At 38.1% G+C, this 16,067-nt stretch overlaps 1 protein-coding gene across 4 annotated transcripts in view; it reads right to left on the bottom strand.

Moving 5' to 3' along the window:
• The window catches only part of RELCH (RAB11 binding and LisH domain, coiled-coil and HEAT repeat containing), a gene marked incomplete at its 5' end in the record, with an annotated part of 96,313 nt that overhangs the window by 71,548 nt on the left and 8,698 nt on the right, over positions 1–16,067 (bottom strand). For all 4 annotated transcript variants that reach the window (XM_081096653.1, XM_081096654.1, XM_081096656.1 and 1 more), the window contains one exon: positions 6,615–6,704. In XM_081096653.1, coding sequence (XP_080952779.1) covers positions 6,615–6,704 — 90 coding nt within the window. The remainder of the gene's footprint in view (positions 1–6,614; positions 6,705–16,067) is intronic.

The following is a 16,067-nucleotide window of genomic DNA, read 5'->3' as shown; positions in this document are numbered from 1 at the left end:
TCAACTGGTGAAAGTTTAGGTGACCAAAAGCAAAACACTTAATTATCAAAGCACAGAAAGCCATAAAAACCCATGTCAGACGGCAAGAATTTAGATTTTTATGCACATCTATATATACACTGACAAATGCCATTAAAAGTTACCAATGCTTTGAAAAGATAGTGCTTATCAAAATGAATTCACTCTGCTGCATGTTTCTTAGTATACACTATAAATTTTAAAAGACAGAGGTATATCTTTGAAGTTATAGCACATCTCTATAAAGGCACAGTATGATAAATTAACTAAAGCTACATGGAAAGTTTAACAAGAAAGGTCTGAAGAGCTATATACATATATGAATTTGTCTATTTAAAAAACATTAGCTTAAAGCTCAAAATTATCATGTAAACAGAACCAAACAACACTGAACCAAACAACCTTCAAGAATTTTTCAAATATAATTCTTTATAAAAGGAATTGTATGTATGAGGATGTGTATGTTTTTAAAGAACACCGTAGGAACCAACGAACAATCTGCTCACTCCACCATCACAACCCTATAATAGCCCAACAATGCTGAATGCAATTTTATTGGAATTAAATAACTGAAAAGATGTATGTATATTCTAATAATGCATATTACAATCTTACCAAAATATTAATGATTAAGTCAGTATAAGCAACTCAAGATTAGTTAAAACAGTTATTTTCCAACTAGGGTTGGATAATCCTGATAATCGGAGGTATTTAGATGCTAAAAGACCATGCTCTCATAACTTGGGAGATGTATAAGTGACTGTGGAAACACCAAAGGCAAAGTATTAAATTTCAAAGCAGAAAAAAAAAATCAATCCTTTGATGCCCCAACTAAATATACCACTAATATGATCTTGAAATATTTGCTAGTCTTAGTTCATTTTGGCACAAAACTCAAAATATTATTTTCGCAACATTGGTTAGTCAAGTATTTTTTTACTCCCATTCCTATTCAGTATTGATGAGTTCAAATCAATAGGGTTGAATCAAGCAACCTCCAACTTTCTTCTTAATATAAAGTGATTTGACTCCATAATAAAATACCACTTCCCCATCTTTAATACTTAATTATCACATGAGCATTTCTAGGAAAAACTTTCTTTAGACTATGAGTTAGAATAAAAATATATTCCCTAAAACAATATTAAAATCCTGACAGTACCAGCAGCACCTTTCTGGGTTTAGAGAATTAAGAAAGGCATAGTACTATTTAGGCATGACTTGGTAGATGTGAGAAATAAATTAAATGAAGCAAGATGCAATCTCCAGTTTATAGATATTTAGTTTTCTACATTCATCAAAATTGGGGGATGGCGGGGAGAATCCCCTTCCCCAAGCCTTAAAAAAAAAAATGATTGCCATTACTGTTCCTCCTGCCCAAGTTCTCTTGTACAGATTCCTCTATCACTCATCTCAAAGTTAGTGTTTCTCCAGGTGTCATCCTTGGCCCTTCTAGATATTCCACGGAGATGATATTCACGCTTACGGTTTAACTATCACAATCCCAGAAGATTCAGAAACCTTTCAACCTTTCCCCAAAATAAAGATCTACCTAATTATCTCCTGGATATACCCATTTGAATGTTTCATAAGTTTTTAATTCAATCCTATCTAAATAAATTTCACCATCTCCTTCTCAAATCCGTTCTCCCTTCTCCTCCTCAGTCTCTCTCCATTAACAGTACCACTATCTACCCAGCTGTTCAAAGAGGATACCTGGAGGTTACTGTTCACTTAGCCCTTGTGCTTACTCCCACATTGATTAAATGTCCAAGTCATATTGACTCCAACCCTTGAATAACCCCCTAAATAATCATTCATCTTAGTTGCCTCTGCAGCTATCCTAGTTCAGACCTTTATGATTTGCCATATAAATTACGACACCCATGCCCTAACTGGTTTGGCTCAGTGGATAGAGCGTCGGCCTGCAGACTCAAGGGTCCCAGGTTCGATTCCGGTTAAGGGCAAGTACCTTGGTTGCAGGCACATGCCCAGTGGGGAGTGTGCAGGAGGCAGCTGATCGGTGTTTCTCTCTCATCTCATCGATGTTTCTGACTCTCTATCCCTCTCCCTTCCTCTCTGTGAAAAATCAATAAAATATATTTAAAAAATAAAAATAAAAAATAAAAAAATTACGACACCCTACAACCATATTAAAGGCTTGTTGCCTTTAAAGTCTTGTTGGAGAATCTATCCTATTTTAAATCATAGAAAATCATAAGAAAGATTTAAGTAAGGTTCAAAATAAGAAAAACAAAAAGTACTTCTAAAAGGAAGTACAAATATCTGTAGTGGGGGGAGAAATATATAATAAAAGACAAACAGGCTAATTTAATCCTGATAAAGCTGGATATATATATATATATATTGCAGGCCAATAGCTAAGAAATGAGAGGGCTACCGATGCTGCTTCTTACCCAGGGAACAGGGTCAGGTTATCCCACAAGCAAAAATCTGAATGTTATTTTAGAATGTCTAAAAGGTTATTTAAGCTTTATAAAGGCTTCATATGATTGTTGTTCCCAGAACAGCATAATATCTTGAATACAGAGTAAGCACTCAAATATTTTTTGAATAAATGAGTATGCTAATACTTAATGCCATATGTAATAAACCTGAAACATTACTGATCTTACCAGCATTAGGAGTGTCTTTCGTACAAATCAGAAAGCACAGATTTTGTAGTTCTCTAGATCCCAACATAAAAGTTAAGGTGTGAACTAGAGAAGTAATATAGTAACAGGTAGAGATGAGAACAAATAAAGTCAGAGACTCTGATGCTGAAAGATGGATCCTGTGAACCTGAGACAAGAGTATTATTGGGTCCACAGTTCACAGGTCCTTTTCACTGTTGCCAAAGCACTGAACATGTAAGCACTGTCTATATCTGCATCAGAGATATAGACATGTTTCAGTTACACATTCCTTGAGGGCAGGTATTATGTATTTCATATTTCTATTTCTAGTGCTTAACAGTCTGAACACACAGCAGATGCTCAAAATGCTTAAAATAAAGACTGGCAATCCCAACATTTAAACTATAAATTTCCCTTGCTGCATTTTTAAGAAAACTTGAAAATTTAAGAGGTACACAGAGCAGGTGCTCAATAAGCAGGTGTTCACTGCTTCCTTTTTGAAGGCACACCTATATAGATTTGGGGGGAAAAATCGGATTTTTAAATTTAGGAAAATGATGGTGAGAATGATGCTAGAAACTAATATAGTATCTATCTACTGTCTGATAAACAGTAATACCTGATTAAAGTTGGAGCAGATCCTACATTTGTGTGGGAGGCCAATGGACTCAATACCTGTGTTATCTATAACCTCCTTCTGCCAAAGACTGGTATAAAAAAAAAAAGACATTTTTGTTTTCTTTCTCAGTGAGGTTTACATGTGATCTAATGACAGATAGCAGGATAATTACCTTTGTAGATTACTGGTCTTTTGATATAAGCTTTAAAGTTGCTACCAATGGTTAGCTAAGAGTCAAAAATCTTTATGAAAATGAAAATTGCTATTAATTAAAACATTTTGTAAAGTTTCACACACATATCACACATTTGATTCAATAACAGGCTATAGTACAAAAGCACTAAAAGTCTGAAAGCTATTCTGAGAATGACATGTTTTTCTTTCCTCTTCCAGTGAAGAAGACAGCATTTACTTACATATTAGTCATATAATAATCAAAAATTACTTTATTTTCCCAATGTAAGAGACTGGTATAATCCTTAGATTGCAAATATGTGAAAACTACCATTTATTTAAAACATTTCATTTTTAGTTTGCTTGGTCATAAAGTTTTCTTTTAAATCAATAATGTTTAAATGCAAAAAAGAAAAGAAAAGAATTATATCGCCAATTTCTGGTTAGAAGTTATTTTTTAATATGGAACCATTTGAACAATAATACAATAAACAAAATTAGATACATCCGGTTACTCTTGATAAACTAAAATACCATGTGTTTAATACTTACTATATAATAAGATACATATTATCAAATATTTACTATATCGTTATATATAACAGAATGCTACTTAAAATGAATTAATTAGTAGGATAAATTAGTCTTAAAACTATTCAAATAATATCCATTTGATTTGCTAATTCTTAGTTATTACAGATGACATTTGCTGGAGTTTTGTTTGTGCTTGTTTGTTTGTTAATCCTCATCCGAGGATATATTTCCATTGATTTTTTTTAGGGAGAGCGCGGAAGAGAGAGGGAAAGACAGAGAGAAACATCAATGTGAGAGAAAGACTTCGATTGGTTGCCTACTGCATGAAGCCTGATGAGGGCTCGGGCCGAGGAGGAGCCTGCAACCGAGGTACATGCCCTTGACTGGAATCAAACCTGGGACTCTTTGGTCTACACTGAGCCACACCGGCTAGGGCTAGATTTACTGTTTTGATACATTTGTCAATTAATAATACTAACCAGTTTGGCTCAGTGGATAGAGTGTCAACCCGCAGACTGAAGGGTCCTAGGTTTGATTCTGGTCAAGGGTTTGTACCTTGGTTGCAGGCTCGATCCCTGGCCCTGGTCAGGGCACTTGCAGGAGGCAACCAATGGATGTGTCTCTCTCACATCAATGTTTATCTTTCGTGGTCTCACCCCCTCCCTTCCACTCTCTCTAAAAAAATCAATGGAAAAATATCCTCTGGTAAGGGTTAACAAACAAAAATTCATAATGGTAATGACAAATCATTTGATACAGAGAGCCACACTAAACTCTTCCACTGACATCCCCATTCAAATGGTATTGCTATTGCTTATACTGCCGAATCTTCTCTTAGCTTCTGAACCCAAAAAAGTTACATCATTTTTAACTCATATAATACTACTAGAGGCCCAATGCATGAAAATTCATGCAAGGGGCTCGGCCCTCGCAGCCCCGGCTCGTCTGGAAGGTCATCTGGAAGGATGTCCAGAAGATCATCCAGCTGTCAGGTCTAATTAGCATATTATGCTTTTATTATTATAGATGAGATTTTAAAATATTCAATATCTTCATTTTCAAGCAATGAATATAAATCATATATTTGAATGTCATTTTTAATCAGGTCAAATCTCATCCTTCATGCTAAGAGGTAGCATAAGATACAGTCAATTGTGGGCTCTGTTGCTGGGCTATCTGCATTTGAATCCTAGCACTGCCACTGAAGTTTCCTTGGGAGGAGGATGATAATTCAATAACTTAATGGTTTAATATACATTTAGCACAGTGTTTAGAATGGAGTGCTATGTAAAAATTAGCAATCACTTTTATTATTATAACTAGAGGCCTGATGCATGAAATTCATGCAAGAGTCAGCCTTCCTTTCCCCGGCTGCCAGCACTGGCTTCCCTCTGGCACCTGGGACCTGGGCTTCCTTCCAGCTGACAACAGGCACCAGGGCTTCCCTAGCAGACCCGTCTTCATCCGGAAGGTCATCCGGAAGGACATCTGGTCTAATTAGCATATTACACTTTTATTATTATAGAAGACCAAGATGGGAAACATTTGGTAGGTTTTAACAAAATTGTCCCAGTAAATGGAAGAAAAATTCAACAGTTGGTCAAGAGAAGAATCCACATTATGGGTGTTCCTGACTTTATATTGCCTCCACAGGCTCCATCTGTCCCATGTGGCATCCCTCTTGCTGCAGGAGTGCCCACCAATATGATGAAGATCAAAATATTTAACTGATATCTGTCTGCTAGCCCCACCAATGTCCTATGAAAACTATAATTCCTACAAGGCACTCAAGAATGATTTCAATGACAGATAGCCACAGCCTTGAGGCACCAAAAAGGTACCAGCCATTTGACACTTAAAGAGCCAGCGCTGCGACACTGGTAATTCCAGGGTGGATCCCCAGCAGAATACAACTGGCCTCACTTGAGGTGGGCAGAACACAGATAGAAACTGGTCTTCTGAAGTCTCTACAGATCCAGTGGTGATGCTTAGAAGGCAGAACTTGTTGGAGGGTGGGGAGGGGAAGGAGACTAGAATGAGTAACCAAGCAACCAGAAAGAATGTTGTTGGTCTTCTTCTTGGAATGGGCAAGGTCCTGAAAGCCCCTGCTGTACCAAGCATTAACCCTTTCTTTTCTGAGTCATAGGAATTCAGGAGAAGTTTCTGGAGAGATGCTGTGATGGGGAATACCTGGGGAACTCAAGACAAAATGTATTAAACAACCTACATGAAAGTATTACAACCAATCTGAACAATCATTAGAGTTGTACTGGCATATAACACCTGAATATCAGCCCTGGTTTGGAGGATCAAAGGAATGAGAAGGGCCACGGTCCAACTAACTTTGCATTAAACTATGGCCAAAGCTGTTTTACATCAGTTTCATAACTACATGATTGTAAACTGTTGGTTATAAGAACTCAGCAAATTGCACAGACACTCACAGCAACAGTGGAAGGGGAAATTACAGGTTGAGATGTTCCCTGGAGCCAATAAGTTAATAAAATAATTTTGCATAATAACTATATAATTATATTAACATACCAAACTGAAGAAGAAAAAGAATTCCTCAAGTCATTTTATTATTTCAGGAATGCCAAAGAATCCAAATCTGTCTTTACAATCTTACTCACCTGCCACTCTCTCATCTGTTTCCCTGTTACCATCATCTGAATATCTTGCAAAGTCTAAAGAATCAAGGGTACTGATGCTCCCAGCTCTATCTGTAATAAAGAGAAAAATAAAAGAATTTAACAAATTTTTATTTAATTATCAAAATAAGATAATAGCAATCAATTATTTACAATAATTTCTAGTTAATAAAACTATGATTCTAAGATCTAAAAATTCTATTAAAGCAATAAACTAAGGTAAAAATGCCCACACCAATTAAACAAACTCAAGTTTCCCTGCCCAAATCTCTGGCTAACTCCTGAATAATGCACATGCAGGGCATAATGCAACCAAACAATCTAAAGGGAAAAAAAGAAGAAATAAAATTTTTGGACTGCTGCCCAAGAGTTGCAGATTGAGTCTGACTAGATAATTTCTTATTAAAAAATGTAAAGGTTGAAAAAATAGGGCAGAATCCTGTCTCCACAACAATAACACATTGTTCACCACACAGTCCAAGATTTCTTAATACACAAGAACTAGTAAATTGTGACCCAGCCTCAAGAGAAAACACTATCAACAGGGACCAATCCCCAAATAATCCAGATGTTAGAATTACTAGACCAGCCGTGGGCAAACTACGGCCCGCGGGCCGGATCTGGCCCGTTTGAAATGAATAAAACTATTGAAACAAAAGACCGTACCCTTTTATGTAATGATGTTTACTTTGAATTTATATTAGTTCACACAAACACTCCATCCATGCTTTTGTTCCGGCCCTCCGGTCCAGTTTAAGAACCCATTGTGGCCCTCGAGTCAAAAAGTTTGCCCACCCCTGTACTAGACTAACATTTAAAAATAGCTATTATAATTACGCTCAGTGAAGTAAATGCAAGTGTATAATGAACGAAAGGACAGGAAATCTTAGCAGAAAGACAGACTATAAAAAATTTCCAGTGGAAATTCTAGATCTGAAAAAATGTGTCATTAGGCAATTTCATCCTTGTGCAAACATCAGAGCATACTTATACAAACCTAGATGATAACTGCTCCCAGGCTATAAGCCTGTACAGCATGTTACCATACAAAACAAAATGACATTAAATACAGTACAAGAAAAAATGATCAAGAGACATAGTAAACATGGAATGTATAAGACTGTTGCTGGTGTAACATGGTATACTGTTCTACAACAAATTTTCATTCAGAAGTAGAAAGAGTATACTTTAAAATAATGATAAAAAGTAGTACATAAACCAGTAATAGCCATTTATTATCATTATTAAGTATCATGTGCTGTACATAATTACACATACTACACTTTTATATAACTGGCAGCATAGTAGGTTTGTTTATACCAGCATCACCAGAAACACATTAGTAATGAGCTTTTAAGTTATGACAGTATGGTGTCACCAGGTGATAAGAATTTTCAACTCCATTATATTCTTATTGGACCGCTATGCATATGTGATCTGTCCTTGACTGAAACAATATGTAGCGCATGACTGTATTCATAATAACAAACGAACCAGATGTCCATCAATGCATGAATGAATAAAATGTAGTACATCCATGCAATGTAATATTATTTGGCCATCAAAAAGAAATGAAGTACTCATACGTGCTACAACATAAACCTTGAAAACATGCTAAGTGAAAGAAACCAGACACGTAAGGCCATATATTGTACCATTCCATTCATATGAAATGTCTAGAATAGGCAAACCTATAGAAACATAAATAGATGAGTAGTTGCCAGAGGCTAGTGATAGAGGAGAATGGGCAGTGACTACTAATGTGTATAGGCTTTCTTTTAGGGGTGCTGAAATGTTCTGAAATTGAGAGTGATGATGATGGTGCAAGTTTTTAAATACATTAAAAACTACTGAATTACATACTTTAATGGTGATTTTTTTTGTACATGAATTACATGGCATTTGAATTATATCTTACTTTAATAAAAATACAAGAAAGTGTTGGCCAGTATCCATAGAAACTGGAACCCTCATATATTGCTTCTGGGGATGAAAATGGTGCAGCCACTTTAGAAAACAGTTTGGCAATTCTTCAAAAGGCTAAACATAAGAGTTACCACATGACCTAGCAATTCCTCTTTCATCCAAGAGAAATAAACACATGTGTCCACACAAAATCTTGTACACAATTGTTCATAGCAGCATTATTCATAAAAGCAAAAAAGTGGAAATAACCAAATTTCTATTACCTAATGGAGAAATAAAATGTAGTATGTAAATCCATATAATTGAATATTATTCAGCAATAAAAAGGACTGAAATACTGATACATGATACAACATGGATGGAGCTAGAAAATATTATCCTAAATGAAAGAAGCCAGTTACAGAAGAACCACATCCTGTATTACTTCATCCATAAGAAATGTACAAAATTGGCAAATATATAGAGGAAGAAAGATTGGTAGTTCCCTAGGACTGGAGAGTGGGGATGAATAGGATATTTGGTAATGGCTGAGAGACTTTTTTGGGGGGGGGTGATGAATATAATCTAAATTTGATTAGGTCAGTGGTCGGCAAACTGCGGCTCGTGAGCCACATGCGGCTCTTTGGCCCCTTGAGTGTGGCCACGAAGTTTCAATTGCACTGTACGTGCGCGCCCGCACGTGGTATTTTGTGGAAGAGCCACACTCAAGGGGCCGCAGTTTGCCGACTACTGGATTAGGTTGTGGTTGTACAACTCTATAAATATACTGAAAACAAACACTGAATAGGTAAATTTTAAAATTGTTTAAATAAAGTTATTAATAAAAGAAGGAACATCTTTAGAGTACGTTGAGAAAAATGACAACTGAAATTTCATATTTAACAAAAATATCCTTCCAAAATGAAGGCAAAATAAAGTTAATCAGTTTCCTAAATATTTTTCACAAAGGCCCTTTTCTCTCTCTCTCAAGTCAATAAATATTTTAAAAAAGGAAGTAAATTGTAAATTATAGTAGATAAACTTCATAAGGCTTTTTATTTAGACATCTTTTAAACAGGTGAAAAATATGACAGGCTGGAATAAACCACTGACCTGTAACTATACCCACTTGGAAATAACTCATATGATCTATTATAAAATGGAGTCCCTATATCACTATATACAAAGTACCTAAAATTTTCAGCTCTTCAAAAAAATTTAATCTAACTACTCCAATGTTTTGTACCACACCACCATACACAAGAGCTTTCCCCACTAATTACATAAATATACATATTATAAATTATCCTAATATATAAAAAGCCAGGGGCCGTCACGACTAAAACAACTGGATGGATGACCGAACAGCAGGCTGCATGGGGCAACAAGGCTGGCAGGGGGGTTATTGAGGGACGACCAAACGACTGAACAGCAGGCTGCATGGGGTGAGCAGGCCAGCAGGGGTGACGGTTGGGGGCGACCAGGCCAGCGGGGAGGGCAGTTGGGGGTGAGCAGGCTGGCAGAGGGGCAGTCAGGGGAGACCAGGCCAGCAGGTGGGGCAGTGAGGGGTGACCAGGCCGGCAGAGGGGGGCAGTTGGGGGCAACTAGGCTGGCAGGAAGGACAGTAGGGACGACCAGGCCGGTGGAGGGGGGGGCAGTTGGGGGCGTCCAGGCTGGCAGTGGGGGGCAACCAGACCGGCGGGGGGGGGGGGTACAGTTGGGGGCGACCAGGCTGGCAAGGGGGGGCAGTTGAAGGCAACCAGGACAGTGGGGGGACAGTTAGGGGCGACCAGACCAATGGGGGGTGGTGGTTGGGGGCAACCAGGCTGGTGGGGGGTTATTGGGAGTGACCAGGCCGGCAGGGGGTTAGTTGGGGGCAACCAGATCCGCAGGCAGGTGAGCAGTTAGGAGCCAGCAGTCCTGTATTGTGAGAGGGATGTCCGACTGCTGGTTTAGGCCCGATCCCTGGGATTGGGCCTAAACCGGCTGTCGGACCAGGGATCGGGTCTAAACCGGCAGTCGGACATCCCCCGATGGGTCCTGGATTGGAGAGGGTGCAGGCTGGGTTGAGGGGACCCCGCCCCCATCACCTTGCACAAATTTCGTGCACCGGGCCTCTAGTTATAAAAATAAAGGTACATAGAAAACAAAATAAATATCCCAATCCCACTAAAATTGCAGATAAGATCAGATATCATTAAGGTTTTCCCCAGAATTTTTAGATATTCTTTTTTGAACTTTTTTGACCATGTCTAAGTATGTATATATATTTTTACAAAAATAGAATACATATAATATGTATCTTGCTTTTTAAAAATGAAGCTTATATAGTGAAAAGTTGCCATATCATTAAGGCTATTTATAATAATAAAAGGGTAATATGCTAATTAGACCGGGTTAACCGGCCATCTTCCGGACATCCAACTTCCTTTCGGACAAAGCCAGGGTGATGGGGGCCAAGGCAGAGGCAGTTAGGGGAGATAAGGCCAGCAAGGGAGGGCAGTTGGGGGTGAGATCAGGCTGGCAGGGGTTGGGCAATTGGGGGCAACCAGGCTGGCAGGGGAGGAGAGTTGGGGGCGAGATCAGGCCGGCAGGGGAGGGCCATTGGGGGTGAGATCACACTGGCAGGGGAGGACAGTTGGGGGCAAGATCAGGCTGGCAGGGGAGAGCAGTTAGGGGTGATCAGGCAGGCAGGCAGAGAGGTTAGGGGCAATCAGGCAGGCAGGCAGAGGCAGTTAGCAGCTATCAGGCAGGCAGGAGAGTGGTTAGTAGCCAGTGGTCTCAGATTGCAAGAGGGATGTCCCCCAAGGGATCCCCAATTGGAGAGGGTGAAGGCTAGGCTGAGGGGAACCTCCCCCCTCGTGCACGAATTTCATGCACTGGGCCACTAGTCCTATATAATAAAAGCCCAGCGACAGAATGACCAGAACAACGGGTCAGCCAGTCGCTATGATGCACACTGACCACCAGGGGCAGACGCTCAATGCAGGAGCTGCCACCTGGTGGTCAGTGCGCTACCACAGTGGGCGCGCTGCTTGGCTGATCGGGATGAGCAGCTACAACTGCTGTGAACCCCAGGCTGACAGGCAGGAACCTGGGTTGTGATAGTTGCCTCCTTGCCAACCCCAGGCTCCTCCTCCTTGCTCCCTGCCACCTCCTCCGGATGCCCGCAGGCCGCGCAGCCCCACAGCAGGGCTCGCAGAGCTGACCATGGAGGCTGGTAGGCAGATTCGTGTCTGCCACCGCAGGACTGAGGCCTACTCCACTGCCTCTCAGTGCTATTGTTCCTGGGCCTGGCCCTGACTGGGTCCCCTGGAGAGGCGAGTTCTCTGGCTCCACAGAAGATGCTGGACTAGGGGGCAGCTGCTCATAGGGCAGGTCCACAACCGCTCAGCAGACTGGGATGAGCAGTGTTCCCACAGTGGCCCAATCCCCGTAGTCCACGCCCCTCACCAGTGCACAAATCCTTGATACATATTGCTTAAACTGATTTCCAGAATAAGTATACATAGCAATCTGAGTTTCATCAGCACCATATAATAGCCATTGTCAATCAGTATTTTTAAACACACCAATTTAACATACTATACAATTATATCTTAATTACGTAGGCATCTCTTTGATCCCTAGTGAACTTGCACTTTCTTTAAAAAACATATTGGCCATCTACCTTTTGGGGGTATGTGTGTGAATTTTCTATTCACATTCTTTGACCATGTATCTAACATCTTGACTTTCTAGATATATTACTTTATCTGGACATTACTGACCTAACCAGAAACTCTACTTGCATACCATACTCAATGCTCTTAGTCACATGTCTTAGCTACTCATGAGTTTATTCTGGTGTCTCTAACCTGTATATTTAAACATGTACATCAAATAGGATGAACTTACATCAACCAATATTCTGGTTTTGTAATGCCAGACCTCACTGCTTTAGTCAGTCCTGAAGTTCATGGAATGTTAAGTACTGAAGTTGGCTGATTTCAGATAAATATTTTTTATGATGTGAAGTATCCATCTAATGTTAGTTTTCTAAGTATTTCTTTCTCTTCCTCTTTTTAATATTTTTAATCAGACATAAAGGTATAGGTAGAGCCTAGCTGATCACCATACATTATCCCTCCATTATACTCTGAAAGAAACCACCTATGCAATAGGAAAATTCCTTGAGGAAAGCAAACATAGTTTAATTTTATTAAAACACAGCATTAATATGGCCACTGAAAAATATACTCTAAATTTTTTTTTAGTTCCAAGCCCCAATACTTTCTATTTTCCAAGAAAAAAAAAGCCACAATACTTTTTAAATAACAATAACTATGATGCCATAAAATTCATGTCGTAATTCATTAAAATGTATTCCACCATGTCAGGAAAATAATTATTTATGAAGAAAGTAATTTAAACTTTTACTGTACTAACCCAAATAACAGATTTTGTAAATATAATGTACTTTGAATTTAAGAGTTATATAAGGCAATATTATAGCTCTAAGATAAGTATGCTTCTTTAGATGTAGCCACATTTTTTTTTTCCCCAGGGCAAGCAAATGCCCTTCCAAATACTCTAATATAAAAGAAGAGTCTGGAAAAATTAACCTCTTTTATTAAGAAAGAAGCTACAGCCCAGCCAATGTGGCTTAGTGCTTGAGCATGGACCTATGGGGTTGCCGGCTTGATGATCCTCACCCCTCCACGTTGTGTGTGTGTCTCCTCACCCCCCCGCCCCCACCCCCTCACCTCCCCCCGTGTGAGGCTCCCTCTCTCTTCCTCTCTGAAATCAATAAAAATATATTTGTTAAAAAAAGAAAGAAGCTACATATTCTAACATGAACTGTATCAGCATTTCTTCAAATTCCAGGACTATATAACTTCTCAATAATAATTTACTTTATAACTCAGAAACTGAATGATCAGGGAATTTCATCATAATCCACAAACCGGTAAAACCTGTATGTAAGTTTTACTAAGTCTGAAAACTAAATGCATTATACAGTGTGACTATAAGTCATGTGGACTGACTTTATAAATCATGCATGTAAGTAGTCTTATTCATATTTACATTTAACACTTTAGTACTGATGACAGAATGAAATTTTATATCAGTTAAAAAAATTAGTTTCAGACGCTTGAAAAGGTATCTTTTATGGAAACTTAATAGCACTTTAAAAATTAAATGTATCAGGAAGACGGACCAGCTGCTGACTAATAAAGAGCATTGGTTAATTCAATTAAAACATCTGTTGAACTACTGTGTACCAGATTACTGACAGAAAGGTACAGTAAAATATTAAAAAATAATTTTTTAAAGATGTGGATATAAAAGTCCATGTAGGTATGTTGTATATGCTTATATGTGCTTTATATGTTTTTGTAAATGTATACAATAAGTTATTAATACTAATTGAGAAGTAAAATTAAAATTTTTCATTATACACTCTATACTGTTTGAATATTTTTTAAATTCAACCCCTCACCAAGGATATGTTTTCACTGATTTTTTTTTTTTTAAGAGAGACAGGAAGGGAGGGAGAGATTAAGAGAGAGATTAAAAAAAAAAAAAATCCATCAGTGTCTCCAGTGGGGATTGAACCGCAACCTAGAATCAAACCTGCCATCCTTTGGTATATGAAACAACACTCCAACCAACTAAGCGACTGGCTAGGGCTGTTTGAATTTCTTTGTATGTGTTTTGATATCTTTTCTCCAAAAAATTCAATATTTTATAATAGTGTATTTTATAATTAGAGTCTTGAAAGTACTCAATTCACAACTAAAGAATAGGAAGAAATACAGTATTAAGGAATTAACTTTTATATTCTAATTCTTTCAGTAAAGGTCATTTATTGAATCATGCCTAAAAAAAACCTATGTCATGGTAAATAATAAAGAAATGTATAGTATATAAGTTTAATAAATAAAAAAGATAATAAATCTCACTCATATATGGGATCTAATGATCAACATGATTTTAAGAACAAGAATAGATCCAGAGACAAATGGTAGGGGAGGGGGGTGGTTAGAGAGCAAACAAAGGATTTGCATGCATGATATTAGCATAACCAATGGAAACAGACACTGGGGTGGTAGGGGCTTGCGGGGCTGGGAATAGCTGCGGGCGGGGGGCGGGGGGGTGTCAATTGGGGAAAAAGGAGACATATGTAAAACTATAGACAATAAAAAAATAAAGATAATAAATTTACCTTACTTTAAAACCTGAGGTGTGTATAAGCATTTTAATGCTACCCACTTAAATTAAAATTGAATCTTAGAGATCTGTCAATGGCAAAAATCACATTTATATTTTCTGATCCTCAACTCTTTTCTGATGCTTGGGCTCATTTCACTGATCCTGTATTTAAAATACTTGAGAGTGAGAAGTAATCTTAGAGAGGTTCCAATACTCTCATCTTTAAAGATGAGCAAAACTGAGCTATGTATTCATGAATTCTATGAATACCTACTAACCCACGGTGCGGAGTAGAAAGATAAAAGTCCTTGCCTCAAATGAACTTATAAACCACTGGAATTAAGTCATGCACACAGATAACAATGATTCAATCAGATTACTTTATGTTAAAGGTTAATCTGTGAGCAAGCTAGGAGTAGAATTCTAGTCTCAGTTCGCAGTCCATCTTTTCTTTGTCACAAGATTCCACAATGAGTTCAACTTTAAAGCCAAAAGATTTAAACTTAGGAAGAGATTTAAACACAAATTTATTGACAAACCATTCACTTAAATTTCTATAATGCTGGATGATTTTACCATATGAATAGTTGTCAGATAAAGAGGATTATTAATAACAATAGTTATTATGATACTTAACATTTTTGACCACTATTTTGTACCACTTTTTGCAGATAACAACCCCAGTAAGAGGGGTCACTACCATCTGCATTTCACAGTAATGAAAGAAAGCAGACTATTCACAGATGTGAAAGTAGGAAGCAATTGAACAGGAGGAAGTAATTTTAAAAGGTTTTAGTTGGAGTGACAGGAACAAATAGCTTCTAAAATCAAGTAAAAATAAGAATGAAGATTAAAAGCACTGTTATAAGTCTAAAACTGATGGTCCAGATGGGAGCTAAAGGCTTGAACTAAGGCAGCACTCAAGCATAGAACCTGATAGAAATAACAGAAAATATGATACCACTACTTTGAGCAACCTATCCATCTACAACAGGACCAGCTGGTTTCAAAAACATATGAACATCATTTCTGACTGCTGAGAATTTCTGAAATAACAGGAAAATCTGGAAGAAGGCTACACCCCTGATTGCACTGTGTGGTCTCCTCCTTGAGACTTAGTCATGCTCCACGATTAGACTAGACACTTAGATGTAACCATGCAGCAAAGCTTCAAGATAAAAAAAGAGAGCAATGCCTTAAACTTATAAATAAGAAAAATAATGATTTGGTAGATGCCTGAATCCTCACTGCTATTGTGAGATGAATTTGGGGGGCAGGTTTGCCCCTAAGGTGATCCCCCTACTTTGCAGAATGGCAAACTAATTCAGGCTTGTA

The sequence above is a fragment of the Myotis nattereri genome, assembly GCF_964212035.1.
Source record: "Myotis nattereri genome assembly, chromosome: 8".
Lineage (NCBI taxonomy): Eukaryota > Metazoa > Chordata > Mammalia > Chiroptera > Vespertilionidae > Myotis > Myotis nattereri.
This window is presented reverse-complemented; position numbering and strand designations above follow the sequence as displayed.